The sequence below is a fragment of the Aspergillus aculeatus genome, assembly GCF_001890905.1.
Source record: "Aspergillus aculeatus ATCC 16872 unplaced genomic scaffold ASPACscaffold_7, whole genome shotgun sequence".
Lineage (NCBI taxonomy): Eukaryota > Fungi > Ascomycota > Eurotiomycetes > Eurotiales > Aspergillaceae > Aspergillus > Aspergillus aculeatus.
In genome coordinates this window covers 1,453,862-1,481,606 of record NW_017962982.1, presented here as the reverse complement: position 1 = coordinate 1,481,606, position 27,745 = coordinate 1,453,862, and the positions used below count along the sequence as shown (strand labels likewise).

Sequence of the window (27,745 nt, the reverse complement as noted above, 5' to 3'; positions counted from 1 at the left end):
GACTTTTCCTTTCCTCTACACCTGAACACTCGCAATCATGGCCTTGGGACAATACTTCCGGTCTCATTTTACTGCATTCCCTAGCTACCTTGCCTTCAGAACGACTGGGAGTGACTTCAGGTCTTCCCATGGATATGGACTCCCCCAGCTGTCCAGGATGCTCAGACCCAGCTCCGCAGAGAACTCTAGCTGTTGCCCGTCCCATGGTTTCAGCAGACTTTGAGAACTCGCCAGACCACCCCCCACCCCCCCCCCCCCGGGGAGAGTCCCAGCCTTGGCTATGGTTGCTCTCTGGCTGATCCTGTCTGGACTCGGGCGTCTCTTCGCCTGTCAGCTTGGGATTCCCCAGCTTGCATTTCCGGTAGTCAAGTACAGTAGGTTCTCGGCCTGAACCACTCCGTTGTCCGCTTTGCAGCGTAGGATGCCCCTCCTTGGCAACCATCTATTTAATTTCTCCTGCTGGCTGCTCTTTACTTTTTCTTTATCTTATTTCTAGCCCTGCTCTGGACGAGGTATCACCCGTCTATCGTTGTCTATTCTTCTTCAGCCCCAGGGCTCCTGTATTTATCTCTACAGCCTTCATCTGACTGCAGTATTCCTCTCGGCTTACATTCACCACCCCACACAGTTTTAGTTTCCCTGACTCTCAAAAACTGCTTCAAAATGGGATCTCCTGGCATTGACCTCGATGTCGCCCCAAATCCTCGCACGAAAGAGGAAAATCAGGAACGGTAAGTACCACCGACTTCAAGAGGCTTGTTCTATGCTGAATGATATCAGAGCATTCATTGCAGCTTCGAGACGGAAAGATAGAAGCCTCGATGCCCGCGTTGAGTCGGCCAACCGGGCCTCCAGCCTGCACAAGCAACGCACCGGCAAGGCTCTTCTCATCAGCAGAGACATTGTGGAGCGAGAGGCAATGTACGAAGAGGTGGATGATCGCTACCAAGAGAAGATCAACCGAATGCTGCATGCTCAGTCCATGCAGCTACATGCCGAATTTAACCGGAACCTAATGGCCGCCTGGCATGGTGCGCGTCCCGGCGGTGGTCTGCATCAGCGGCGAGCTGCGAGTGCACATATGAATCCGCGCGCTTCGATCAACGGCATACGCAAGATGAGCCTTGATCTGTCCGGGCTGCGATCTTCCATCGCAGAGGACTGCAGGGTGCAGCCCGGACCAATGACTAGTCCGCTGTCGGCGAACCCTAGCAGCTACGTGCTCTCCCCTGATTTAGACGGGGCTGCGCAGTCGCCGTCGTATCCCAACGTTGTTCCTACCTCGGCGGGCCAAGTGCCATCCTACATTGCCCAGGTGGGCGGACCCACCTGGTCCCCCGTCGCCCACCAACAGCAGCAACTCGGCCCGCAGCAGCCCTTCCGGTCGCCCTGGACTGCAGGCTATCTATCACCTCAGCTACAGCAGCCTACAGCCTCTCTAGGAGAGATGGCCGCGATGCCAGTGCGGCAGTTTAGAGACCGCATGGCGTCCGCACCGGTCATCCCAGTCCACACCATGGCCGCTTCCCCTTTGATGGGCACTCCTGCCGTGGGAGGAACAACAACCACAGCTGCTGCTACCGTGACTCCCCCAACTCCGGCGATGAGCCGCCCGGTTAATGTGATCCAACACAACCGCGTCCGATCGGAGCCAGGTCAAACAGTTCTAGCACACGGCCTGCCTACCACTACAATGTCGCAAATGAGCTCCCCGCGCGGCAGTGGGCAGGACATGGGGTCTTCTGCCGAGCCTATTATCCCAACGCCAGATTTATGTCCTACGCCGAGTACGCCACACTCCCCTCATTCCACAGGGCAGAACGGTGGTGTTTGGGGACTGGACCTGAATAAGGAGGAGGGTGTGGAGGTGACATACCAAGCTGATCATCTGGATCCCGAATATGATGAATTTAGCCGCTTCGCATTTGGATTGGGCAGTGGCAGCCAGCTACCGGAGGCGGATGTGGGTTTTGACGAATTTTTCACATTGGAAGAGTACCCCATCAGTGCTTGATGCGTGTTTCGTTGGTTTCTCTTCTTTCTGCGACTCTACCGACTATATTTTTAGTATTTGTCTTATTACTTGATCGGTTGGGAGGATTTGAGGCAGGAGTGCTTGTGCATGGGCTGGACTTATATCTGTACAATTTGTACACAAGGAGGGGAGGTGGAGAAGTACAGCAATACCCGAAGACTATGGCGTTGATGTGATCCGATCTGCGAGCAGGTACGGACATGCGTGATGGATATAGTGATTCAACTACTACTACTTCTGATACTACTACTACTACTAGTACAAAATAATGAGAGACGATGCCTTACCTATGTTTTCTAACCCTTTTTTTTTCCGGTGTCAGACCTCCCGATCTTACTACAGACTATGTATCCAAACAAATTCGATCAGAATCCAGGACAAGCCCAATCCGTGGAAAAGACAAGAGTTTCTTCTTCTGGTCTGTACGGAATTAGAGGAAAAGGGTGGGGAAAAGGGCAAGCAAGGGCAAGGCACACACCCACTGCACCCACCCGCAGCGTTACATCGAAGGACGGCCAAGCCGCAAACAGCGATCAATCGATCCCTTGCCGATCAAATCTGGAGAAGTTTTGAGTTAGCAAGCCGCCCAAAAAAAATCTCTTTCACCTTTCCCTTCCCATTATCATTTCGCATTGTTCTTGCATCCTATGTCATGGTGGCATATTGCGGGACTTTGCAGAATTTTTTTTTTTTGGTCGTGCTGTTTCTTCAATCGTTGGGGCTCTCTCAGAGGGTTAGTGGTTGGTTGGGGATTTGGCGTTGCAGTCTGTAGTCACAGCTGTATCTGGGATTTTAGATGGTGTGCATGCCAAAGGAGAATGCTGATTTTGCAAAGGGTTTACTGTGCTGAGGAACTACGAGTAACTAAGCTTCTGTCTGCAATGCGAGGTTATCGGGGATAGAGTGCTTATTCTGTGTGTGTGTTTGTGTGTTTGATTTGTTGTCGTCTCTGCTTGTGGACTACATACTGTACGTACTATGTGATTGTCGGTCTGGTTAAGTCTCACCTGGTCTGATACTGCGGGCTAAATCAGACAGGTAGTCCAATTCTGCCTGTGTAGTTCACTTATGTACCTATGGCTAGGTACGAGTACAGTAACATGTACTGACTGTACACTTGAACGTGCAAGTTGGACGAAGTCTTGAGGACGATCAGGGCGGGCTGGCCAGTGGCCCCGTTCCCAAGCTTGTGTGGGGGTGGGTTTGAACTCGGTGGTTAATGGTTCAATCCCTCCTTCTCAACTCTAATGACTGATACGTCGATTGATTGGATCCATCGGGGTGGATCGTAAATTTAATTTGGGTTCTGGTCTGTGCTGTGCTGCAGCGGGCTAGTAATTACAGGGTTTGTATCTGCATTACTGATTTACTTTACATGTCTGTCTGATAACGGCGCCGGCTAATGCACGCAAGCGGGTCGGGCGTAGTTTTCCTCTTGGTCAATGAGTGGTTAGTGAGCTGGGTTCTGGGCCTGACTATAAACGCACAATAGTTTGATGTCTTCGGTAAAATCGAAACTGAGTTTGAGAGAGACGTTTGGGGAACAGGAATTTGAAATCTCAACTGATTCATAGCTGGCTGATTCGTTACGAGTGGGCTGAAGTGTGTTCGGGATTTAGGGTTTGTCAGGCTTAGCGATCTATTATGGATCAAATGACAGGACTCAGTATGTGTAGGGCTTTTACTACTCAGTAACTAGGTCGACTAGGAACTTACTCATGGTAAGGGAGGGATGATCTGACTCGGTGGTGTTCGAGAGTCAGGGCATAGGCCTGGGGAAACATCTTCCGCTTCGATTTGTCTCCCTCTTCTGCGTACGTAGTCGGGTGATTGATGGTCTAGAATCACCCAAGCACATACAGTCCTGTCCAGTCCAGTCCAGTCCTCCCTCGTCTATACTCTCTCTCGCTTCCTAGCTCTATCCCCGAACAATCCCTCCCCCCCCCTCTCTGTCAGTCTACCTACCTATTCGATCATACCTCGTATACAACCCCCTCTTCTGAACACTCATCCCCGATATTCACCCCGAGCAACACCTAAAAAATCCCCTAACTTCGCCACCACCACCACCAGCAAACACCGTACTGTACATTGATGTACTGGATAGAACACACAGACCCCCCCTCCTCTACCTTCCCATCCCGTCCCACGTAAACCTCTCTTACTGACTTCTCTCTCTGCCCAAAACCCGAACAACCAACCCCAGCCCACCCCTTACTAACTCACCAAACTACCTACTGAGGGTCTGGAGGCGAACTACCTACGTTACATGTAGTAACCCAAAGTAAAAAAGTGGATTTGCCGGCGGCGGCGGGGAGGGGGCGAGGGAGGGGCAAGGGAAACACGGGAGGAAGTACAGTAGGAGGATTTATCGATTCATCTTTCCCACGGATAACCCTGAAACTCTATCATCTGTCTCTTGCTGCTCGCTTGCTCGCTCAAATTGTCCAAATTATTGAGAAATCGGAGATGCTCACTCGCTCGCTAGCTAAAAGAGACTTCTGCTCGGGGATGGCCGACAGCTGACTGACTGACTAATTGATTGTTTTGGATGGATGGTTGGATTGATCGATCGATTGTCGTACACTGTCACATGCATATGCACATGCATTGATCTTAAGGCTTAAGGGCGAAGGGGCGAAGGGGCGAAGGTACTATAGTGAGTGAAGTCTGATCTATTTGCCATTGGGCCCTTTTGTTCTTATTCTTGTTCTTCCTCTTGTTGTTTAATTACTCTCGATTGCTGTTTGATTGCCGAGGGTGAAGATGGGATGGGAGGATTCGGGCAGTACTTCTGGTTGGCCCCCCCCTCCCCCCCCCACCACACCTCTCCCCTCCCCGGTTCCAGGGTATACTGCTTCGGAGCTTTGTCGGAGATTTCTAATGGAGTCTAGCTAGCTAGGTACTATACTGTAGATGTTTATGGATGGCCTGATGGTGAGTGGGAGGCGAATCCCGCTACCTCGGGTGTTCAAGGGCAAGGAGCGATGGTTTTCAGTAACGTATTATCGGCTACATGCGATAGAGGTACATCTGACCCAGTTATTCGGATGGACATCCGTGTATGTATTGTCACTTGATGATGGCTAAGCTGATTAAAAAACAAATAATGAAGTGAAGCCAAGGTCCGTCTTAGTTGCATCTGCATCCCTTCATACTCACCTATACAATCCTCCCACTGAACAACTCCCGCCCAATCTCCCCACTGCGTCGCACACTTACACTCGAGCTGCTGCTCCGGCGACGTCGACTCCGACTCTCCGCTGGATCGGCCGGACTGAGCCCGCTCGCCCGGGCCTGCAGGTTCAGAATATCCGTCAAACTCACCACCCCCACCAGGCGTCCCGAGAGCCGCGCCCCCGGCAGAGCTGACGCAGGGATCGATGGCACCATGGTTGTCGCGCCGAGGAACGACTGGGGCGGGCTTGGCAAGTGCGCAGAGCTGAAATTCGGGGCCTGTAGGCTCGGATTGCTGCCGATCGCGGGGGTCTGCGGCGGAGATTGCGTAGTCGTCGGAAGAGGAATGTGCACGGAAGAATGAGATGGGGTCGGGGGCCCTGACGAGGCGGGCGACAGGGGATCGGTGACCCAGAGGCTGTATTACGATCCACAGTCAGGCTGGGCACTGTCTGGAGCAGATACTACTTAGCTTACCGGTGAGACTTGGTTGCAACCACCTTGGCCACGGTATGTGCTAGAGTCGAGGTCGGGTTTACGTGGAACACTGGAAATGAGTCCTTGCCTTCTTCCAGGCCACGTGTAGACAGAATAACGGAAATGAAATGCGTGCAGGTGTTGCGTAGCAGTGGGAGTGAGGAAGACCGGGTGAGCAGCTATCGAGGTCAGCGACGCTTGTGCTATTCGAGTACAATAAAACATACCTTGACATCGGTTGTTGAGATGTTGCCCACCACATTGAAATGGTTGTCCACCACGGCGATTGAAGAAACGCCCTCGTCATTCATGACCTGAAGGGCTTCGCAGAGCGGCCGGTCCCCACTGCAACGAACATGTCAGTACGTACTACTCACATCTGACAATGGAACATACTTTATTGAGATGACCTCGCGCGAACCAATTCCCAGCTCATGCAAGGATTGGGGATACAGCTGGTCAATCACCGGGAAGCTACGTCCGTTCTCCCAGAGAAACTTGACCAACCGGTATTGACTGAAGATGCCCATCACTTCCCTATCCTTTTGTTCATCGACTACCACGACGCGGTGCACGCCTCCCCCGAAAGTCTGCACGGCCGTCATCACGTTGGCCGAGGCAGGCAGCGTTGTCAGCGGTTCTTTCCTTCCCAAATCCTTCACATCCTTCAGCGGAATCTTGATGCCCTGTTTCGCCTTTCGGGCTAGTTCTTCGTACGATGCCAATAACGTTTCATCGGGTTGCGTCAGTCCTGCCGCCAACAGAAGGTATGCATTGAGATCGGAGTAGTCGAAAGTGCCCACGGCAGACTTCTGGTCAGGCGTTTCTCGGATCAAGAGCACCGGAGCTGCGGTATCGATCAAGATCTATGCTTGTCAGTCCTTCTGATAAGAAAAAAGAAAAGAAACCTTGGGAAGAAACAAGAAAGAAGGAAAAATCACAAGACAAAAGGAAAGAAAAAAAAAGAAAACCGATAGAGATATTGCCTGGCCGCTTACATTCGTCGCTTCTTCAATCCCGGTATCGACCTCCACGAATCTCAAGTCGTTCGGACTGACAAGCTCGCCAATCTGGATTTCCCGCCAGTCGCGACCGGCAAATGCAGAGTTGACATTGCTTGGAGCCGGAGGGTTATCAATGAGGCTCTGGATGGCGGACTGGGTGAGTGATGGTTGTCGTCGAGCCCTCGGAGACCCAGGAGTTCCGCGAAGGCTCTCGCTCATGCTTTGGCGGTGCTGGTGACCGGACGCGTGAGATGAAAGTCGGAGAGATCGGTTGCCCACAGAAGTAGTCCGGGAATCTGTGCTGGAGCGGGGCGATGCGACATTCGATCCACTGGAATCATTCTCCGCCGTCGCATCTACAGGATGGTCGGCCATCGTGGGGTGTGGTCGAAGAGGGGTAAACCAGTAAAGGGAGCTCGGAGGCAGGCGATGCCTAACTTTCGGGGTCAGATGCAGTAGGTACAGTACTTCTGCTGGAGACACCGACGGAGAAAGCGAATCAGATATCAGGTATCAGAATAGCCTGTCAACGGCGATAAGCCAAGACGCACAGTCAGAAAAGAAAAGAAAGGAAATCGTCGACTGGGGACGATGGAGTCATTGAATCGAGTCACAATCACAAGGCGGGGAACAACGGGCGTCAACCGGTCGGGAGTAGCGCGGGGAGGCGGCGGCTGTCAGCCAATCAGCGTCTTCCCGCTGGTCATGCCCGCGTCATTGTATCTTCAGGCCGACTGAGGCCTGGGGCATCCATGTTATACTTCCATGGACAGAGAGCTCACAGGAAGCTGAATGAAGACTTGAAAGCCAAAGAAGTACATGCAGATCATTTGCACGATCACCAGGCACCCGCACGCTTGCAGCCGTACAGGTACGAGCCAGAGAGCTCTCATGCGCCTGTCTCCTGCAAGTGACATCATACATCATCCATCACGTGTATCCACTCCAGCTAGAGAAAGTCCTGCAGCAGACCCCCAAGATCTTTTAATTTGCGCTCTTTCATCACTGCCCGTTTGGGCCCGGCATGCTTTTGATCGGGAGTGGTTTTTTGTTTCTTATATGGCGGACCGCCAGAATCCTTGATGCGACGAAGACAAATGGGATTATAGCCAACGGTTTTCTTCGAGGTTCCGCGTAAGACCTTAAGTGTTTTCTGCCCAACTTGAAGAGAGAAGGTAGGGGCATCAACAGGGAAGGTCGACTTCTCTGCCCCATCAATCTCCAGCGTCTTCTGGTAGATGCTCTGCAAAGATTTCGGCACTTCGCCCATATCCACAACAGCCCAGCCCTCTAACTCAAACCCAACCGCAGCGCCGGCTGGAATAGCAGGACACCCATTCAGCACCAGAAACTGCAGTGCTGGCAAGTCACGGAGGTAACGCAGTGCGACAGATGAGATGTTAGACTGGAATTGCAACATCAGAACCCTCAGGGCTGCGAATCCCGCGGAGTTTTGTGCCAACTCACTCCAGGACCGCACAACTCGATCATCGAGATCAACCATAGGCGCCTCGCTTTCGTCCTGGACGCCTTCATACTGCAGTGGCGTGGCAATCTCCAGGGCAATGAGATTGGGGATGTTAGCCAGGCCTACGAGATCAGGAACTCGAGCATGTGTGGCAGCCAGAGTCAAGATTGCCCCCCAGCTCAACGAGTCACCTTTGACCAGACTCAAGTAGTCCTGCATTGGCATGAGGGGGCTCTCGATCTTCATAGCACGGTGCGACGCAATCTTACCGAACTCCTCCGGATATGCCGTTGCGAATATTTTCCAGGCATATGTAGTCTGTTTGTTGCTTTGAGCGCGAGGGAATTAGGATTTCGTAGCTGTTCAGGGAGCATGGACACCTCTTACCACTGGCCAAGTATATCCCACAAAGACTTTGCGAGCCGCCATGGCACGGAGGCAAACAGCTCGGGTCGAAGATTTCTTTGGTCCGACAGAGCTTGTCTCGTTGCCGCATGCATCAATGAAGGTGCACCACGCGCAATGGGTTGCTTGTCCCATCCTTCAGGCAGGAAAGGCGTCTCATGGACCCAAGACGCCCCCTTAGAAGAGGCCAAGGAAGGCTCCTTAAAGGACTCCAAGTACACCTGACCACTGTTCCGGTCAACAACCTCGTGGATCCTTTTCGGTTTTGGTATCGGCATGCGATCAATGAGTTCCGAATAAGATGATGCCTTTTTCCGTTTGAACTGTTGGGGCTCATCGGAGACTTTTTTTCGTGTATAGACGTGTCCAGTACGCGCGTTGTATGTAGTCTGGAACAAGGTTTGATCTGACATGGCGGCAATTGCTAGTTTTTGATCTAGAGTATGCTATGATCATATAGCCAACATGCTACTAGGTTGTGAATTGCGATATTGATATGGAGACGCGGCAGAGAATAGGCGAGCACGTAATTGTGTACAACCCAGATTGTGGCATGTCAGCACACCAGTAACAAGCTTTATCTTTCTGATACGTTGAGAAGAAAGTAGAAACGAAAGTACTTAATCATTGACTATTTCGACACGGGTTGTAGATGGCAGATGAAGTTGCCGACTTGCCTGGCTTGTTCCTGAGTAGCCTTAATATGGCTGCAAAGTCTTGTCCCCAAGAAGGGGAAGGTAAGGAGGCCAAATCTGATTACCCAAACAGGTAACCCCACTGACCCGAACCGCGCCGCGTCTCTGAGCTTACTGTACTGTACATACTCATACTTTGTTCTACCAACTCCCTCCGCATCATCGTTCCTCTCTGACTACATCCCTCCTCGAACAATCAGACTTGTGTTGTGCCTACCTGGTGGGCTACACGCCATAGCACTGCTTCATAATGTTTCAGGCGGAGACTGCATCCCTGTTAGCCCATACCTTACTGTGACTGCAACCCTGCAATGAACGACTCACAAGGCAACGAACAGTCATGGAAGGCAATGTTCGCCGCATCTCTAGTTCGCCGGCATGCATGTTGGCGACTCTGCCAATACTGCGTAAACTCAGCGGAGACACAATAGAGCGCTAGCTACGATGTGTTAAGAAATCTATTCTTGGAGGAAGGTGATCCGACTTCCACCGGGCCGGCATCCGTTACATGTCTAGTGACCAAGGTTGACCTCTACCCCAGTTCCTGCACATTCCCTGCGTCTGACCGGGGCAAATGGCCGGTTCATTGGCACGCAAGAGAAGATCGTCAGCGGTCAGCCGCTGAGCCTCGAGCTCTGATGGGTCACAAGCCCTTGCAGGCTGACGCGGGCGCCAAGCGGCAATTTATTTGTATCGATGCAGTCGAAGCGCCTTTCAATATGTGTGGTTCTCGCGACCAGGAACCCCACAAGATACATTCCGCCTTATGATCTACTCTTCTGACTGACTGACCAAAGCATGACTCAGATTAGCTTACTTGACTTGACTAAGGGCTTCACTGCCTTGTGGCTTGGGATATGACCGATCTAGTCTTCCAGATCAGGCGCACTCTGTGGCCCTATATATTAGGACACCGTCCCGAGTGATACTTCACATTCAATACCGATTATCTGTGCTTGGGAGTACATCCTACACTGCTGCATTCCATCTGTCAAGTTCAGCGATAATAAACCTATCTCTTATTTATAGTTGATCTTCAAAAAAGTCACCTCGCATTCAAGATGGGCTCCGACTCACACTCCAAACCCCCTTCAGTACTTCAGCGAGTGGCCAAGGTGGCTCATGCATGGAAACGGGATTCAGCCATGTTGCAATTATTAGTCTCCTTTCTGGCAAAGCCTTCGCCTGCAATACAAATGGCAAATGAACGCGACCATACCGTTTGGCTGTTCGACAACACAGCATACCAGCCACCGATATCTGATTCAACCGAGCTCAACCTATGGCGGGCAGAGGTTGTTGCCTGTGTATTCCAGAGAGACAGCAGGAAGGACCTAAGTAAACTCGTGGCCATGGTTGCAGACCTCATCGGACTGGACGGAGAAATTGGCACAGATCAAGAGACTCGTCATCGAATAGCGGAGCGACTGCAGCCATTTCTACATCACACAACACCTGCGCACCTGATGATTTTGGAAACACCCTTGCCCAACAATGCGACTCAAATTCATCAGCTTGGGCCTACGGATGACAGCGGCATTATCAGCCAAACGGTGGGAGTTAACAGTCGCCACATTACGGACGGGACGAAACTACGCTCGTACCTTCGCGGCTGGGCAAGCGAGGTGACTATGAGCACGACGTACGCCAGTGCGGAGGGTTGGCTTGTCATTTCCGACATTGACGATACTATCAAGTACACCAAGACCTCTGAGTCAACCGGTATCCTTCGCACAACTTTCGTGGAGGAGCCCAAGCCGATTGTTGGAATGCCTCAGCTTTATGCGAGGCTTCAACATGACCTTACGCCTGCGTGGTTTTACCTTTCCGCTTCTCCATACAACCTGTATCCGTTCTTGCACGGCTTTATTCACACCTATTTCAACCCGGGGACCCTGATCCTCCGGGATACATCTTGGCTAGATGTAAGCGAGCTAGTTAAATCGTTCACTGTCAACACTATGGAATATAAGGTGAACCGTGCAGAAAAAATTCATGGCTGGTTCCCCCAGCGCAAGGTGCTTTGCATTGGTGACTCGACTCAGAAGGATCCAGAGGCCTATGCTGAGCTCTACAAGAGGCATCCAAATTGGATTCAGGCAATCTGGATCAGAAAGGTCACTGATGTTCCCCATTTGGATGAGCAGAATTCGCCGGAGAGATTTGGAGCTGCATTTGACGGTGTGCCCGACCATAAATGGAAGATTTTCGAAGATCCTGCGGAGGTAGAGCACCTCGTGGACGAGCTGGGAATAAGCCATAAGATGCTCGGGCCTCTCGAGGAAATCTCAACCGATACTGAATGATCGGGCGATTCAGTGATGTCGAGATGTCGAATGAACTTCGAACGAGATGTTGACTCATCACAAAAGGTTGCTGATATAAGCGTGTTTATACTCGGGTTACGTCAATGGTAGGATGTCACCAAAATGTCAAGGCCCGCGCTTGTGGCTGCAGCGGTCCATCCTTAAAATCTGCGATCGGAACAAACCCCGCTCGATCTACTCCTTGTCATTCGGCGAAACCACGGAATAGTGTTGCTTCTCTTTCTCTTATATTATGTTGGCTGACTGCTTGCGCCGGCCTCATTGAGCATATTTCGCCGCTGCATCACATCATAACTTTTCCAACTCGGCTGGTACCGTCTAGCAAGAGAACCGCAAATCGACCACAATGGACGAGCAAACAACAGTGCCATCTACGATGAGAGCACTATACTATCGACCAGCATCAACGGCTATCACCGACCTCACTTCTCTGGATGCTCCCAGGGTAGACTCTTGCGTCGAGTTCGATTCTGGATTCCAGACGCCAATGCCATCTGGGAATGAATACCTTATCAAGGTTAGAACGGCAGCTTTCTCCCACGATGAACTACGACTAGCTACCGTCCTGAACCCGTCTAAATCCATACCTCAGATTCCTCTGCATTGCTTCTGTGGTACAGTTGTTGATACGCCCAAGCATGACCACCGGAATCCAGGCGGCCCCAAATTCAAGGTCGGCGACGTCGTATTTGGCCTGATCAATTACACCCGTGACGGTGCCGCGGCAGATTACGTCGTCGCTTCAGAGGATGAGATCGCTTTGAAACCTAACAATATCAGTGCTGCGGAGGCAGCCGCAATTCCTCTGCCTGCACTCACAGCTTGGCAGTCTCTCTTCACGTACGCCGGGTTTGTTCCCGAGGATGTCAAGGAAATGAAACGACAATTACGGATCCTGGTTACGAATTCGCGGAATAGCGAAGTTGGTGCCCAGGCACTGCAGCTACTCCGGTCACGGACACTGTTCCCCAACCAACTGCCTTGGGTCTGTGCAACCTGTGATGCCCAGGACCAGGAGGACTACTTGCGACAAGAGTATGATATTGACGAGATCCTCTATGCTCCTCTTCCTTTGCCTCAAGATTATGACCTAGGGGCCATCTTCCGCCAGAATCGCTGGGCCCCAGTCGACCTCGTCATCGACTGCGCCGGCCGCCAAATGTTCCAACAAGCCCACTCTCCGCGCGTGGTCAAGTCCAATGGTGTCGTCGTGACTGCTGTGGACTCGACGCCTGCGCAGAACCGGGATTCCGAGGGCAACGCCGGACCGCCCCAAAACGGTGTCCTCAGCCGCTTCGTTGCGGTGCGGCCAGATGGAGAGGCGCTGGAGCGCATCGCTCAGCTAGTGGAGAGTGATGTAATCCGAGGCCGCGTGGAAAGCATCCACGATATCGAGAGAGGAGCCGACATGCTGGCTTCGGGAGCGGCCGGCGCCGGCGGTGGACGACGAGGCGGCATGATGGTAATTCATGTCAACTGATTTTGAATCCTTCATCTCGTGGTGATATGCCATTATGATTTCTTCCAATTGGCCTTGTATTTTTACTCTCTTCGTTGCAGCCTTGATTTGCCTGTTTTTCCTCTTACTCCCTCTTACTCAGAGATTCATCATCTGTACTATAGCACCACATATACGATAAAGCTTTAGTCAGCCATATGCCACAGGTGTTTGCGTTATAATCACTGGTTGCACCCGACGGCGCTCTCCTCACCTCTATAAACAACCCACATAAGAGAGCTACGCAGTCGTAGACCACAGTACACCGCATGACCTGAACCCAGACCTACTTACCGAAGTATATCCCGATTTGCACAATGAGGGGCCGTATGCCGGTATTCATCGGAAGGCTTCGGCGGGGTCTATGCTATGAAGGTACCATTCACCATACAAATGTGCCACTGACCCTTTCACCTTGCGCCCAATCGACGTCGACGAGCATGGGAATGGCCTCGAAACGAAGGAGGGCGGTTATTCTAGACTAGATACGCGATCTCGTATTATACAATTGTATCTATCAAAGGTATGGAGGTAAATCGGTACTCTGCTGCGAAGGGTGTGCGTTACGGTACCCATGCACAAGCACGACGGTTGGATTCGAAATTGAACATGAGTCCGTCCACTGCATAAACTACCTGGTTCCAAGGGGGGATGTTTTGGGACTGTCAACGTTTCATCTAGCGGGCAGAGCGTGTTGATACCGAGGCTGTGTCACCGTCACCAACGGGTGCTGGGCAGGAATGAAGTTCGAAAAAGATGGGCGCTGACCGAACAAGGAGAAGAGAGACAATAAACAAGCAGATTTGGTCATAGACTGGATTATCCCATCCGGCCAAAAGTACGTGAAAAGAATCATTTTCAATGAAGAAAGATCGAAATCAGTAAAGAAGTATTCTCTCGTACAAACACAAAGGTTCAATGCAACGGGTCACCGCTTCGCAGCACGGCAGGTTCGACACACAACACACAAAAACGTCATATCACTTCTGCGAGAGATCCAACCCGGTACGCCGGTAATAGTACTGCCAAAACTGTGAATAAGAAGGAAAAGAAAAAAAAACAGGCCAAGTCCCTAGGTGGAGGCAATGTTGATATGCTTTTCTCATTCTCGGAGAGAGAAAGACGACGAAAGTTGGTAGTATCAGTAGTAGACGACATTGGGAAATGAAATAGAGCTGGGAAGGGAGGCTGGAGCAGAGGGCGGGAGGGATATGGGAATAAGAAAAAGCCTGTTACAGTAGAGAATCAAGTCTAGTGAAAACGCTCAAACATGCCGCCACAATCTGTGTCAAAAGGAAGTCAGCTATCGGGGCAGTTCCAAATTCAATGAGTGGCTGTACGTACCTCCAACTGGAGCTCTTTGTCCTTAGCCTTGTTCACCTCGTCATTAATGGCCTGCGCCAGATTGGCTCCGATGGCTTGCGAGCCACCTGCCCTCCGGCCGAACGGCCACTGCGAGTACTCGGCCAACAACTCATCCACCTGCGCAAATGCCCGTTCCCGAGCCTCGTGGCTCATTGTGACCAGCGCATTCTCCAGAACATTGGCCGCATACGCGGCGCATACCATGGTGATCGTCCGCAGGTAGCGGAATTCGGCGTCCTCGGGAAGCCAGGCGTTGCCGGGAAGGATGACGGTGCGACTGCTGCAGATGTTGCGGACACGGCGGTGGAGGTCGTCCTTGGCGCCGCCGTCAGCCACGGGGTGTGTAGCCATATCAAAGAGGAGGAAGTTGCGTTTCTCGGTGCGCAGGATGCCCTTGTCGACCAAGCCCTTGGCGAGACGTTCGCGCACTTGCTTCAGCTGGTAACCAATCTTCATCAAGTTCCATGTTTCACCTGGTTCCAACAGATCAGTTTTGTCGATGTCAGCCCAGAGAATAACAGAATTCCATTGTACGCACCGCTCAGTAGATCGATCCAGGAGTTGACACTCATCTTCTCGCTCGACTTCATTATTTTCAACGCCTCGTCCAGCAAGACCTCACCCGTCAGCGTATCATCGATCACCTCGATCACCCGATCGGCCAAGGGGAAACGTCGTCGAGAGGAATCCTTCTGCATGCTGATGCGACCGCGGAGGGCCAGTTCGATCACGATGCACCCTCGCAGGGCGTAGGAGATGTTCTCATTCCAGAACGAAAGGTAGCCCTACAATACCGACATGAAAAGGCCGCGGTCAGCAATTGAGACATCGCCCCGTATATCGATCGCCCCACAAAAACAAAAGCCGAGATAAGGATCACAAGGGAAAGTGCCCAACCTGTTTATCTTTCAATCCCAGTAGAAGTACCTCCTCCATCAGGGTGAGCTTAGGCTGTTTGCTGCGCTCCTCCGTTTCGCTGATGTCTCGGGGGTCGAACGCGATCTTATGACCATTTTCGGCGCTGGTGAATGACGTTTCGGGGACGCGGTTGTCCAGCGACGAACCGTTTCTCGATATGGGCGAAGAGACTCTGCTGTCATCATTGTCTTCTGCGCCAGCGACTCGACCGCCACCTCTCCGGCGAGTCAAGCCCCCGGCTGAGGCCATGAGTATTTATCGAACGGTGCGTTTGGGGGGGGGAGTGGGGGGGAAGGTGGAAGTGGTGAGTTTGGCCGGAAGCGGGGAGGGTGAGAGATCAAAGGCTTGAGGGCGAATGAAGGGAGGGGCGTTAGATCGTGTTGGAAAGGTGCACACGCCAGGAATGAGGTCTATGCCGGTATCGCCTGCGACATGAACCGATTGATTGATTGTATATTGAGTCCGACCCCTTTGAGAGGTTTGGGGGGCGAAAGAATTGTAGAAAATCGGAATGATCGAAAAGGGAAGAAGAAGCCGAGATGAGAGACGGGATTAACTATGGCTTAACCAACTTAGGCGGGAAATGATCCCAGGGGGAGGGAGGGGGGAGGGGAGGGAGGGGGGAAGAGAAGGGTGGAGTGGAAGAGAAGATCGGACAGACACAGAGAGAGAGCTGAGAGAGGTGCAAATGGCCGAATAAAGGAGTCAATCGGCCCAGAGTCAAAAAGCACCACTCAACAATTACTTTCGTTGGAGATGGATGATTTCCCAGCAATGCGAGAAGAGAAGAAGAAAGGAAAAAGAGACAAGATTCTCAGTTGTCCGTCTGACAGAAAGAGTACTCAATTATTTTTCTCCATTTCATTCGGTACTTTTTTAAAGACTATCTGGCGCTTCGTGGTCCGGCCATCAGCTCTTGTCGCGGCTGCTTTTAGTGTTGCTCCTCCGGTGACGGAATTGCCCGCAACGCTTTAGACAATCGGCCTGTCTTCACTTCCTTAACAATGACCTTGGCACTTATAGACATTCAATTGATGATATGACACGTTGCAGTTTCAGAGTAAAGACCTGTCCAGCTATAATATCTGCCTTGCAAAGACAACTACCACGTCCACCGTGTCGGTCTCCTTCGACATTCTCCATATCGGCCCCCCGTCACTCCACGTCATCTCCCCCGGATCGCATCATATCAGATTCAAATTACCTTTCAATATGGAAAATGACTCTAATCTGTCTTTGCCCTCGACATTCTACAGCTCTCGGTGGTTTTCGCTCGTCATATACAGCTTTGAGCCTGGTTCAATGGCAGCTTTTCACTTCTCGCTCTACTCAAGTTTACAGGCGATCGAGAGATCATTTACACGCGCTACGCGACGAAGACCCAACAAAGTATCATATCGGTCAGAACGGCATTCCCAAAGGTGATATACACGATATAGTAGAGTATGAAAGAGCACAGGCATGTATCAGCATACAGGGTAGCATCCCCAGCTACCCGGAGTCTCCGCAGTGGCGAGTTTCCTGTAGATGCACGCCATCATCCCCTTTCGATTTCTTCTATTCTAATCCTCCAACAACTTCCCGGTTCCTCATTACACGGGTATTTAGTGAGCTGCAGACATGTTAGTCGCAAGCTCTGCGATAATGAGATAAGAAGGAGAAGAGGGGTAACTCACCATCGGGCTGGGCAAGAATGTACTCAACAGCCTTGTCGACTGTAGCGGAAGGCGATCAGTTCTCGATTCCGGGAAATTCTCTTCGATTTTTGTAATGACTTACCGCTGTGGATGGAGTCGGCCTCCTTGTCGGGGATCTCAATGCTGAATTCCTGCAGGCATGTCAGTAAGCGCGCGATCGAGGCGAACTAGATGCGGCAGCCGTACCTCCTCGATGGCCATGACGACCTCAACGGTATCCAAGCTGTCCAGACCGAGATCGTTCGTGAAGTGCGAAGCGGCGTTGATCTACCAGTTATATATCGTTAAAAACATGGACCTTTTACCGAGGGATTTTCGCCGGAAGCCGGAGCCCAGCGGGTATCGACTCGAATCACTAACCTTGCTGGCGTCGGAAACCTAAAGCGCATTGAATCAAGACACGTCAGTTCATGCCATTTTGATAAAGCTCGGCGATGCGAAACAACAAGCTGATGGACCTGCATCCGCCGCCTTGGAATGTGACTTGACGCACCTTGTCGAAGTTCTTCAACAGGTTGACAATGCGGCCCTCGACCTCCTCCTTGTTGAGACCGGCAGGAGCGGAGTAGAGACGGACACCCTGGTAGGCGAAGCGAGGAGCGAATTGAGCCGGGCGAGCGACAGCAGAGCTACGGATCTGGAAGGGAGCCGAAGTCTTGACGGCACGAGGGACAGAGGCCCGGAGGGAGCGGACGACAGCGGAGCGGAACATGATGAGTTTATGTGAGAGTACCCGAATGGGAATAAATTAGGAGGAAAGAAGTGTGGGGGTGGGGGGGATGAGGGAGAATGGAGAAGAGGTTGATTGAAAGTGATAGGAATAGCAGATGGAGGGAGTGAGTGAACTCTGGGCTGGGTTGAGATGGAGACTGAATAAGTCGATGGTTTCTGTTGCGGCTCGGAGCAGCAAAATCCTGCCGCCGGCCAATCAACGGGAAGGAGAAAGCCATGACCTAAGCCCAATTCATTTTGGAAGAGTGCAAACTGAACCAAAACTGACTGACTGACTGGAACTTGCTGGGAAGGCACGGTGACCACCACATTTGAACCTCCCTCCTTCAATTCCAGACACCTCCTCTCCCCTCCCCCTCATCCTATCCCCCCCCCCCAAAAGGATAATTCCTACTCGCCATGGCCTCCACCAAGTCTGTCGCCAGGCTTCTGGCCTATTCCCGCCCATCGCCTTTCGCTCTCCGTCCTACCCCCATCGGCTCCATCGCAAACTTCTCCTCCTCAGTCGCCCGCGCAGCTACGCCAGCTGGTCCTCCCCAACCGGGCTTCCGCTTGCCCCCTCCGCAGAAATGGGACCAGTCCACTGAGTCTGCCCTCGACAAGGCCACCAAGTACTTCCTCATGGCCGAGCTGATGCGCGGCATGTACGTCGTGCTGGAGCAGTTCTTCAGACCTCCGTAGGTGCCACCCTGCCTTCGCAAGCTTCCCGCTAGGCCGAACCTCGACGGCTAGCCACTTAAGCCCGATCATACCACGACTTTAACGTCAATTGAGCTGTTGCTCCTCCCTCTGCGGGAGCTCCCCCTCGTGGACCCGGACCATCCGCTAACGCGAAGAAACCTCGACAGTTACACCATCATGTACCCTTTCGAAAAGGGTCCCATCTCCCCTCGTTTCCGCGGTGAGCACGCCCTGCGTCGCTACCCCACCGGTGAGGAGCGCTGCATTGCCTGCAAGCTCTGTGAGGCCATCTGCCCGGCCCAGGCCATCACCATCGAAGCCGAGGAGCGTGAGGACGGAAGCCGTCGGACGACCCGTTATGATATCGATATGACCAAGTGCATCTACTGTGGCTACTGCCAGGAGAGTTGCCCCGTTGACGCTATTGTTGAGAGTGAGTTTGCCCTTCTCAGTCACTCTTGGATCTAATCGTCGGGACGCGTGACTGACCGACCTTCACTTTTAGCCTCCAACGCTGAATACGCCACTGAGACCCGTGAGGAGCTGCTGTACAACAAGGAGAAGCTCCTTGCCAATGGTGACAAGTGGGAACCTGAGATTGCCGCTGCCGCCAGAGCCGATGCTCCTTATCGTTAAGCTGCTTTTGGTGTTAGAAGACGATTTTAAGCCATCTTCCGACATGAGGAGTTGGATCTTGACGAGAGTATGCGCTCCCATTTGTCGGAATGCTCGAGAGGTTCAAGCACTAAGAAGAAAAGGGAATGTTGTTTTCAAATTATTGAGAAAGTGGAAGAGTAGGGCGGTCGCTCCTCACGGCGGGTTGACTCGGCCGCTCTAGCCTTCCACTACCCACCTTGTACATAAACTAACGCTCGCAACCCTACCCCAACCCGATTTCTCACCTGTATTTGTCGGGCTCACTCCCAGAGGGGTGTCCTCTGCAGTTGCCTGGAAATATCCCGGCTCTGGTACTCTCTGGTCTTGTCTGCTATTGTGTGTCTTCGATGTCGAAGGATATTTATCTTATCTGCATGTCTCGATTATATGTGTCTGTTTACCTACACTGCTGTTTCCGGTTCTTTTTTTCCTAGGGATTTTCAAATCGAAGAAGTATTCTTTTCCTTTGTTCTAGACAGACGAAAGAATCCATACAGCGGAGGATCAGTCAGTCATTCCTGAATGGGAAACCAGATTGTATCAAATTTGTATCAACAAATGTGTTTCGAAGAAGTATAAGAAACGCTGCCTATGCACATATGCACATAACTTTGGAGGACAAGAATGAACAAAGAAATGAGTAAATGAGTAAAATAAAAATCCCCCCAGAGTTTAGAATGTTAATGAACTCCCCGAACACCATATCTCCAGATGATGACCCGCACTCAACAACACGCAACCCATTCCCTTTTTTAAAATAACTTTTTTGAAAAAAAAAAAAAAAAAAGAACACACACATCTCTGCTTTGTCTCTCTTTTTAGGTTTTTGATGATGATGATGATTCGTCCTTGCTCCTTCCGTCTCCTGTTTATATTCGAGAAATCGAAGGTGGTGGTGGGGGGAGAGGATTGAAGGAGTAGGTAAGGTATCGCGTAGTGGTGGTGGGTAGGGTAGGGTGTAAGGTAGTAGATGATATTACATACTTGGGAAGGAACGACGACGACGGATCATCACCGGGGAGGATCACCGCTCAGTCAAGGTATGGAGGGTAATAGAGGAGGGAGGGCGAGAGGGAAACGGAAATGGTAAGAAGAAGGGAGGGTCGGAGAAGGAAGGGCAAAGGCGAAGCTGAGCTGAGGACTACCTAAGTCCAGTTCACTTATTTCTTCTTCCCACCGCCACCACCAGCCTTGGCCTTGAAGCTACCTTCGAAGCCCGGTCTGGCCTTCTTCTTGCCTCCGCCAGCGGCGGGCTTCTTCTTGCCCTTGTTGCCTCCCTTCTCCTCGCGGCGCTTGCGGAGGTTCTCCTCGCGCTTCTGCTGGCGCATGTCCTTGCCGTGCTTGACGGCGTCGATCCGCTCCCGCCACTCGCGTTCGGACTTCTTCTTGGCCGTCTCCTTGCGCTTGAGGGCCTTCTTCAGCAGCGAGGTATCGTCGCGGACCCGCTCGCCGTGGGCACGCTTCTTCGCGTTCAGCCACATGTCCTTCTCCTCGATGTCGGCCCGCCGCTCATCGTCCATGGACGCCAGCCGGGCCTTCTTGGCTTCGACAGCCTTGAGGGCGGCGGCCGGGTCGTGGTGAGCACCCTGCCGCTTGGGCTGATCGCGGACGTTCTGGAGAGTGGGGTCGGCGTGCTGGCCGTCGCCGAAGACGACCCGACCGAAGGAGTAGTTCGCATTGCTGGAAGAGCCAACCGAGTCTGCAGGGGAGCGAGGAGAGGCGAGAAGGGAGCCAGATCCGCCGGGAGAGAAGCGGCGGGCCATGGCCTCGTCCTTCAGCCGTTGTTCCTCCTCGCGGGCCTTCTGACGCAGCTCCTTCTTGTGCGCTTTGCGCTGCTCGGCTTTTTGTCGGCGCGCTTCAATGAGCTCTTGGCGGTTGCGGGCGGGCTTGCCATTCAATCCATCAGCGTGACGGGCAGCCCGGAGCTCGTCCAGGCGCTTCTGAAGCCGCTGTTTCAACTGTTCGGAAGTGGCCTTGAGGGGCTTGAGGTCGTTGGAGGTGGAGGACTTGGGGACATCGGTCGAAGGGGCGACGGAGGAGATGGAAGAGATGCCGGACTGGGGATTGGACGCATCAAAGCCAGAGGAATTGGGAGTCGATGCAGAAGAGGACTCGGGTTCTACGTTGAACTCGAGTGAGAGTCCCTCCTCGGGAACAACGCCCTCGGCAGCGTCGCTCTCATCGCTATCCTCAGCCTCAACTTCGTTGTCATCGTTTTTGCTGGCAGGGGCGGACTCTGATTCTTGCGCAACCTCGGCGGTAGATGTTTGGTCCTGCTTGGATTTTTGCTCGACCTCCTTCGCCTTCCTGGCAGCGTCCTTGGCCTTCTTCTTCTCCTTTTGGTTGGCCTTCTTCTGTGCCTTCTTCTCTTCCTTCAATTTTCTGCGCGCTTCGGCGGCCTCATTCGACTTGGCCTGGGCATCCGGGTTTGCCGAATCTTCGGTCTGTTTTCGCTTCTTGGACTTTGCATCACCACGTTTCAGACCTTCTCTAGGCTGCTCGGAGCCAAGTTCTCCGTCCTCGGACGCGGCGTCTTCTCCAGCTTGCTCTTCGTTGCGCTTGCGCTTACGTGCGTTCTCGTCCATCACATCCTTGGCCGTCTTGACATTGTCGGGGTCCAACTTGGCCCGCTTGGCTTCGCGAGCTTGCTCCTTGGTCTGCTTTTTCCGCTGCCATTGGTCCTAATCAAGGGGTTGCGGTCAGCCACGTCCTTGAGCAGCGGCTGGATGGTGCTGGGAAGGAGGGGGGACAAGGGAGAAGAGAGGAGGAGAGGAGACGGAGGACAGGAGGGGTTTTTTTGCTTTGAGCAGAAAAGGAGAAACCAAGGTGAGAACGTACACTGCCATCTTCACCATAGTAGTTCTTTGCCGGGATTAGCGACAACAGACCATCGAAGGCCTGGGCGTGGTCTCGCAGGCGTTCCTGATGAGAAGAAAAAAAAATGTCAATCTCAAGATCAGGCACACAGCAGTGCAGTGCAGTGCACGGGGCAACACACCTCGATGTCATCCATTTCTGCAAGAGACAAAAGAAAAAAAAACCAGCAGGCCTGTCCAAGAACACAAAAGAACTTGAGAAGCAAATACCAGGGCCGGAATTGGAGGTTGATGGGTCTAATGGGCAACGCTCGGGGTCAAGGTAACGAAAGCCGCGATACCATGAAAAAATTGGGTGGGCAGGTTGAAATCTTGGCATTGCTGGTTCTCCGCTCGGCTGTTCACCGCCTTCACCGCCTGCGCACACAAGAGAATTATTCCAGTACTACGGAGTCGGTCGGCCTTACAGTATCCCCGGCAACTGGTAAGTCCGGGATGTCACTGGAAGTATGGTCCACGTGCCCCCCTACTCTATTATTCGAACGCATCACCACGGTCAGGAAATATGATCTGGACTAAGATGTGATCTAATCGGGGCTGTTAAACTACACAGCAATAAAATCAATAAACGGCGACAAATGCAGGATCCAACTCCAGGCTGCGATCCTTGATGGTATCCCTAGTATAATTCAGACATATCATCTCTGTGAACCTAGTACTCCAATGATACTCGGTGATACATCTCGGTTACATCACTGATATATATCCACCCTGCAATGCGCTTAGTATCCAACAGGAGCCAATGACCTCGACACTACCAGCCTCTAGAGCTCCAAGAACTCGGAGTCGGGTCCTTGATCATCCAAACCAACACAATTCTCACTCTCAATCGAGGTAATGTTATCAAACGGCCAAGGAATTGTCCAAATCAAATCGAACCTAATCGAGCCATCCAAATATCAGCCACCATCCACACCTGAACATCACGAGGCGTAACTTTTTTCCCCTGTCTAGATAGTATACGAGGGAGAGTACTCACCGCTTCTCAGGATAAACAGGTGGGTCATCCGAGCCCAAGGCGCTGACGATATTCGCCATCTTTCCATGCCGCCATGAAATCAGGATATTACCGGGGCCCCGATAGTGACGGATCATTCGCGCCACGCACTTCACGTCATTGCGCTTGCAGGAGGTGTCGATCGGCAGGGAGAGGTCGTGGGCGAGGGGGAGGACGGTTTCGTAGGAGCGACGATGCTGGCCGACTATATAGTATTGGTGTCAGTGTCAACGCTTTGCGATCAAAAGGAAATCCAAAAGAGGAAGTCTGGGAAAGGGCTGCTGTCTGGAGGATCCTTACGAGAGTTGATGTGTGGTGCCATTATATATCCGATATCATATGGCGAGTCGGCGCCAAAGACGGAACGGAGACATTCTGCGCGCTTGAAGCCGTCAGCGTTGAGACCGCTGTCGCTGGGATCCAGGGGCTTCTCCCCATGACGGATCAGGTAGACGGTTGGCTTCGTCGTTTGGGACGATGGGATGGAGGCACCCAGGGTCAGAGTGGATGCGGTGAGCAGGTATAGAATATTGATAAGCTGAGAGGCGATCATCTTGATATATAATGTGTGACAGGTGATAGCTGGATCACAGCTACCGGGTCATTTCTAGTGCTTTTATATCTCGAATCTATGGTGTCTTCTCATCGAGGTGGAGAGTATGTCCGCCTGCGCATCGCGACGTTCGGGAGAGTCGCCAGGGCCTCGGGGTCTAAATGTACGTCGACCGAGTATTCCACCTGGTGAGGGAGGGTACGCGTGGAGATTTAAATATGGAGCAAGCAAGCAAGCAAGCAAGCAAGCAAGCAAGCAAGCTGAAAGTTGGTCGATCATAAAACACACTATCGATCGACGCACTGCATATGGAGGAGGGGGGATGGAGGGCAGCAGGGCAGCAGGCGTCCAGGCTGCTGCATACGCAATATGGCTGCTGAACCTATTGTTTGCTGCTATGAGCGAATTCTTCGTGACCAGCAGACTGAAAATCATCTATCACTCGAGCTAACGAGTCCACTGAGATGGACCCTCTCGATCTCGTGCAACATGGAAGCTTTGACTTTGATTGGGACGTCCGATCGGTCAGGCGACGATCCATGGAGCCCAGCTGAGGGTTTCTCGGGGCACAGAATTCATAACCTTAAAAAAGGTCGATCTGCGGTGAGTGTGTCCCTCCCCAGTCGGATGATGTGAGCTGGCCTGCTGTTTTGATTCTGCTTGGTTTTTTTTCGAGCCATGAGTGAGGACCGTGGGGGTTTTGTCACGGAACTTTGTAGACGGCTGAGATTTGGATACATTATAGCAGTTATCTTTAATTGGGGGGATATGCTTTGGAAGGAAAAGCTTGATGAGCAGGATCTTGCAACACGGCTATCAAGAAGTCATTACCCTTGCATTCTGCCTTGCACTGGGAGATTGAAAACGTCGTTTGTGGTATGCCGCATGCAAGGCAAGTCCTCAGGCGGCATCATCGAGGGGCTGCAGATCTACTTATACCTGCTGTAGGTTTGTATGTACAGGTAGCTTCGCGTGAAGTGCCGTGCACTTCTCCCCGCTCTCCGCGAACGGACGTACCAGGCAAACTCCTGCTGCTCTGCATGAGCCTGTGAGGGAATAATTAAGCTTTCAAGTTGACTCGGACAGGTAGACACTATGAACAAGCTCGGGCTGAGAGGCAGTTTCCTGGGATGGGCTCCCCGCTCCGATAAATACCGCTTATGTTGTGTTGGATTGGGTTCAAGTCTTGGGTCCATAGACTACGTTAGTACCGTAGCCTGGGCAGTTATTCCTCTCCGTGATCGGGGAGATATCAACAGTTCATCCGGGACCAAGCCACTGTAGGTGAATTGGAGATAACCCCTCCCCCTCAAAAGAAAAGATGGGATGTGACCGTGGAAGGGCCAAATGCGTTGTCGATGTCAGTTGCACTGCAGTTGCCTCGGATACTGATCCGACAGCACGGCCCCCAATCCATCCAGGTCACCGAAAAGGGGAGGAGGTGATTGATCAGCAGGCGATAGTATTCTAGAAGCACCTTCGACAAGGCTTGTGATCGCTTAGAGTACCTATATCCTCTCTCTTGCATCTTTCAGCTGAGGATCTCCTATTCACCTGCTCGGCTCCAAGCCCCAATTTCCACGGTCTAAAGAGATTGAGACCCGAGGAAAACCAGCCACAATGGGCTTTCCAGCATCTGAGTGGTCTACGTGGGACTGTTTCCTCCACTTTCCGCACGCATTCACTGCCCCCCCGGTTACGTATATCTCAGCGGAAGATGTCAGACCAAAATTTCCGCTAGTGTCTGCAGAAACATGTCTGCCTGTTACGTGCCGTACTGGAGGACGGTGTCTCCGACGGGATGCACACTTGAACCCCTGTTAGTAAAAATAGGACATCGACATTTCTAATCTTTGACTTAGGGGGTTCTTACGGAGGCTCGGCAAGCTCAAAATTGCAAGAGCACTTTCAATTTCATCTACCCGAGGATCCGGAACTGCAATAGACTATCCGTACTCGTAGATTGAGGAGCTCATCCCGAGCCCCATGAATCGTATTCTTGGCATTACAGGCTCGGGCTATCGGCATCATCAGGCCATTACCCGTTTTACTGCGGCCAAGCGTTCTTGAGGCTGTGCCAAGCACACCTGCGCCACAGTGACTTCGGTATGAAGTAACTTATGCAGGAGTCGATGCCTGAATGTGCACGACGTTACCAGCCTTACCAGCCAAGATGTGTAAGGTGATTTTTCTGTCGAAATCGGATGGCTGCATATTGAGACCAAGGATGATCGTTGCCCCAGTTGCGCATCAATGTACTGTACTGGTACCAGTGAGTGTATCAATGTGTACGTTAGGTAGCATGGGACTCGGAATGTCGCACACCGGGAGCTTGGTAAAAGTTCTATAGATGCCCTGGATATTGCGGCACTGTCAGGAGTACCTCACTTAGCATTGGTGATCGGTCTCAGCCCTGCGTCCATCCAAGAAACACATGGCTGCAAGAGTGCACAGCCACCCCGCACCTCATCGTGGCGGGGGAGTCATCCGTACGGGTCACCGTCACCGCTCATGCGTAAATTCAGAACAATTCTCATATCAGAACATCTCTTCGACGACGCTTACCGAACCCAGAGAGGGAATCATCTCCAGGGCTGGGGCTGGGGGCAAGGAATCGGGGCCAGTACTATCCCGCATGGTTTTTCTTTTGATGACCGCAGTGTGGCTCAGTCATACAGAGAGGTACTTGTAAGATTGGCATGTTTTGCCTAGTAAATCTCGCAGGGCTTGGCATGAACGGAGAAGAGGGAAACAGTGAATTCATGGTGGGGCTCGTCCCCAGCAATTCACAGAAGGGCCAGGAAGGCCAGAAGGATCCGACTGCGCCTGCTCAGCCCTGTAGTGCCGTAGTGCCAGATCAGCTTATCAAGTGGCCAAATCTCCCACTATAAAAGCCTAAGGTGCCCCTCGTTCCCATCATCCGTCTTCCATCATACTATCTCACTTTCCTCCTTCCTCCGACTTGCAAGTCAGATAACAAACACTTACATCACACATCCATATCCAATTACCCCTCTTCGTCTCACACACACCGACAACAACATCATCATGTCCGGTTACGATCAGTACAACCAGGGCCAGGGCGGCTACTACGGCCACCAGCAGGGTGGTTACCAGCAGGGTGGCTACCAACAGGGCGGCTATCCTCAGCAGCAGGGCTACGGACAGCAGGGTGGCTACGACCAATACAACCAGCACAGCCAGCACGGTAGCCAGGGTGGCTCTGCCAACGACTACTATGGCTCCAGCGGACAGCAGTCTCAGTATGGTGGTGAGAGCCAGTACGGCCAGCAACAACAGTACGGCCAGCACGGTCAGCAGCAACAGTATGGTCAGGACCAGCGTGGAGAGTAAGCTCACCCTCATCGACTTCCCAATCTATAATTAAAGTACCAGGGTGACTGACATGATCTTTTCTTTTTTCTAGGTACAATCAGCAGGGTGCCCCTGGTGGCGCTCAGGACGGCGAACGTGGCCTCGGTGGTGCCCTCGCCGGTGGTCTGGCGGGAGGCTTTGCCGGTCACAAGGCGGATCACGGAATCCTCGGAACCATCGGTGGTGCCATTATCGGAAGTATCGCTGAAGACGCTATCAAGAAGCACAGACACAAGGAGGAGGAGCAGCAGCAGCAGTACGGCTACCCTCCCCACGGTGGTCCCGGTGGCCCTCCTCCTCCCGGCTCTCACCACGGTGGCGGTGGTAGCATGATGGACCAGTTCGGCAGCTTCTTCAAGAAATAGACGGCTCCTCTTTCATCCTGACCGTTCTTGATCTCATGACCTTGCTGCTTACATTCTATGTGACTGAGCCTTTTATTTACTTGTTGCCCTTTCCTTTTTGTTACGGCCGGCCGGGGTATGGGAAATGAATTCTAGTCTTTTCATCCAACAACCGTCTCTTGCGCTTAAGATTGCTTTGCTTTACTCTGAATTCTCTCCCTGAAGTGTTGATACTAGGGATTGGACTTGAAACTTGATACCGATGCTGGGTCTGCCAGCATAATCTACTTATTAGTGGCTATGCAACGAAGAATCATACTGTCTTTGACCCCGCAAATCTAAGAATTTTTGCCTGAGAAGGAATGTAGTTGTAACTGCAAGATATGAAAGATTGTCATGAATGTCGTATAAAATAGAAGAAACCTAGATGTCGACACTCAAAAGAGGGGTGATGGCGGGGTGAG

General features: G+C 52.2%; 10 protein-coding genes across 10 annotated transcripts; 4 read left to right on the top strand and 6 right to left on the bottom strand.

The window, feature by feature from the left end:
* The first annotated feature begins 245 nt into the window (after positions 1-245).
* On the top strand, positions 246-2,323 carry ASPACDRAFT_118878 (uncharacterized protein). The gene is made up of 2 exons (XM_020196206.1): positions 246-731; positions 781-2,323. Exons 1-2 carry the CDS (start codon positions 664-666, stop codon positions 2,012-2,014), a joined length of 1,302 nt encoding a protein of 433 aa, XP_020056847.1. The 5' UTR covers positions 246-663; the 3' UTR covers positions 2,015-2,323.
* A 2,874-nt stretch (positions 2,324-5,197) lies between these two features.
* On the bottom strand, positions 5,198-7,068 carry ASPACDRAFT_28502 (uncharacterized protein; the record flags this gene model as incomplete). Its single annotated transcript, XM_020199572.1, has 5 exons — positions 5,198-5,630; positions 5,690-5,868; positions 5,917-6,034; positions 6,086-6,555; positions 6,688-7,068. The coding sequence occupies 5 exons, from the start codon at positions 7,066-7,068 to the stop codon at positions 5,198-5,200; spliced, it is 1,581 nt and encodes a 526-aa protein (XP_020056846.1).
* Positions 7,069-7,642: 574 nt separating this feature from the next.
* On the bottom strand, positions 7,643-8,979 carry ASPACDRAFT_43092 (uncharacterized protein; the record flags this gene model as incomplete). The annotated part of the gene is made up of 2 exons (XM_020201202.1): positions 7,643-8,489; positions 8,549-8,979. 2 exons carry the CDS (start codon positions 8,977-8,979, stop codon positions 7,643-7,645), a joined length of 1,278 nt encoding a protein of 425 aa, XP_020056845.1.
* A 1,343-nt stretch (positions 8,980-10,322) lies between these two features.
* On the top strand, positions 10,323-13,068 carry ASPACDRAFT_52184 (uncharacterized protein; the record flags this gene model as incomplete). The annotated part of the gene is made up of 2 exons (XM_020202581.1): positions 10,323-11,498; positions 11,911-13,068. The coding sequence occupies 2 exons, from the start codon at positions 10,323-10,325 to the stop codon at positions 13,066-13,068; spliced, it is 2,334 nt and encodes a 777-aa protein (XP_020056844.1).
* A 1,250-nt stretch (positions 13,069-14,318) lies between these two features.
* ASPACDRAFT_52183 (GOLPH3/VPS74 family protein) lies at positions 14,319-15,618 on the bottom strand (the record flags this gene model as incomplete). Its single annotated transcript, XM_020202580.1, has 4 exons — positions 14,319-14,369; positions 14,431-14,924; positions 14,990-15,236; positions 15,349-15,618. The coding sequence occupies 4 exons, from the start codon at positions 15,616-15,618 to the stop codon at positions 14,319-14,321; spliced, it is 1,062 nt and encodes a 353-aa protein (XP_020056843.1).
* Positions 15,619-16,763: 1,145 nt separating this feature from the next.
* On the bottom strand, positions 16,764-17,842 carry acpA (acyl carrier protein). Its single transcript, XM_020205180.1, has 6 exons — positions 17,560-17,842; positions 17,427-17,444; positions 17,253-17,333; positions 17,149-17,197; positions 17,046-17,084; positions 16,764-16,981 (listed from the first exon to the last, which is right to left on the bottom strand). The coding sequence occupies exons 1-6, from the start codon at positions 17,776-17,778 to the stop codon at positions 16,974-16,976; spliced, it is 414 nt and encodes a 137-aa protein (XP_020056842.1). The 5' UTR covers positions 17,779-17,842; the 3' UTR covers positions 16,764-16,973.
* Positions 17,843-18,197: 355 nt separating this feature from the next.
* ASPACDRAFT_1900687 (NuoI/complex I 23 kDa subunit family protein) lies at positions 18,198-19,601 on the top strand (the record flags this gene model as incomplete). Its single annotated transcript, XM_020198758.1, has 3 exons — positions 18,198-18,475; positions 18,647-18,912; positions 18,985-19,601. The coding sequence occupies 3 exons, from the start codon at positions 18,198-18,200 to the stop codon at positions 19,113-19,115; spliced, it is 675 nt and encodes a 224-aa protein (XP_020056841.1). The 3' UTR covers positions 19,116-19,601.
* Positions 19,602-20,034: 433 nt separating this feature from the next.
* Positions 20,035-22,259, bottom strand: ASPACDRAFT_78446 (putative 60S ribosome biogenesis protein Rrp14). Its single transcript, XM_020205179.1, has 3 exons — positions 22,135-22,259; positions 21,975-22,058; positions 20,035-21,817 (listed from the first exon to the last, which is right to left on the bottom strand). Exons 1-3 carry the CDS (start codon positions 22,147-22,149, stop codon positions 20,297-20,299), a joined length of 1,620 nt encoding a protein of 539 aa, XP_020056840.1. The 5' UTR covers positions 22,150-22,259; the 3' UTR covers positions 20,035-20,296.
* A 517-nt stretch (positions 22,260-22,776) lies between these two features.
* Positions 22,777-23,562, bottom strand: ASPACDRAFT_28457 (putative phosphoglycerate mutase family protein; the record flags this gene model as incomplete). The annotated part of the gene is made up of 3 exons (XM_020199564.1): positions 22,777-22,891; positions 22,992-23,214; positions 23,310-23,562. 3 exons carry the CDS (start codon positions 23,560-23,562, stop codon positions 22,777-22,779), a joined length of 591 nt encoding a protein of 196 aa, XP_020056839.1.
* A 2,936-nt stretch (positions 23,563-26,498) lies between these two features.
* hel10 (putative high expression lethality protein Hel10) lies at positions 26,499-27,630 on the top strand. Its single transcript, XM_020205178.1, has 2 exons — positions 26,499-26,912; positions 26,990-27,630. The coding sequence occupies exons 1-2, from the start codon at positions 26,611-26,613 to the stop codon at positions 27,300-27,302; spliced, it is 615 nt and encodes a 204-aa protein (XP_020056838.1). The 5' UTR covers positions 26,499-26,610; the 3' UTR covers positions 27,303-27,630.
* Positions 27,631-27,745: the final 115 nt, after the last annotated feature.

Coding starts and splice junctions, on each gene's coding strand:
- ASPACDRAFT_118878 (XM_020196206.1), top strand. CDS start 664: ATGGGATCTCCTGGCATTGACCTCGATGTCGCCCCAAATCCTCGCACG. Junction 732..780: donor AAAGAGGAAAATCAGGAACG/GTAAGTACCACC, acceptor GAATGATATCAG/AGCATTCATTGCAGCTTCGA.
- acpA (XM_020205180.1), bottom strand. CDS start 17,778: ATGTTCCGCTCCGCTGTCGTCCGCTCCCTCCGGGCCTCTGTCCCTCGT. Junction 17,198..17,252: donor TCGTCATGGCCATCGAGGAG/GTACGGCTGCCG, acceptor ACATGCCTGCAG/GAATTCAGCATTGAGATCCC. Junction 17,085..17,148: donor GGCCGACTCCATCCACAGCG/GTAAGTCATTAC, acceptor CTTCCGCTACAG/TCGACAAGGCTGTTGAGTAC.
- ASPACDRAFT_78446 (XM_020205179.1), bottom strand. Junction 21,818..21,974: donor ACTATGGTGAAGATGGCAGT/GTACGTTCTCAC, acceptor CCCCTTGATTAG/GACCAATGGCAGCGGAAAAA.
- hel10 (XM_020205178.1), top strand. CDS start 26,611: ATGTCCGGTTACGATCAGTACAACCAGGGCCAGGGCGGCTACTACGGC. Junction 26,913..26,989: donor GGTCAGGACCAGCGTGGAGA/GTAAGCTCACCC, acceptor TCTTTTTTCTAG/GTACAATCAGCAGGGTGCCC.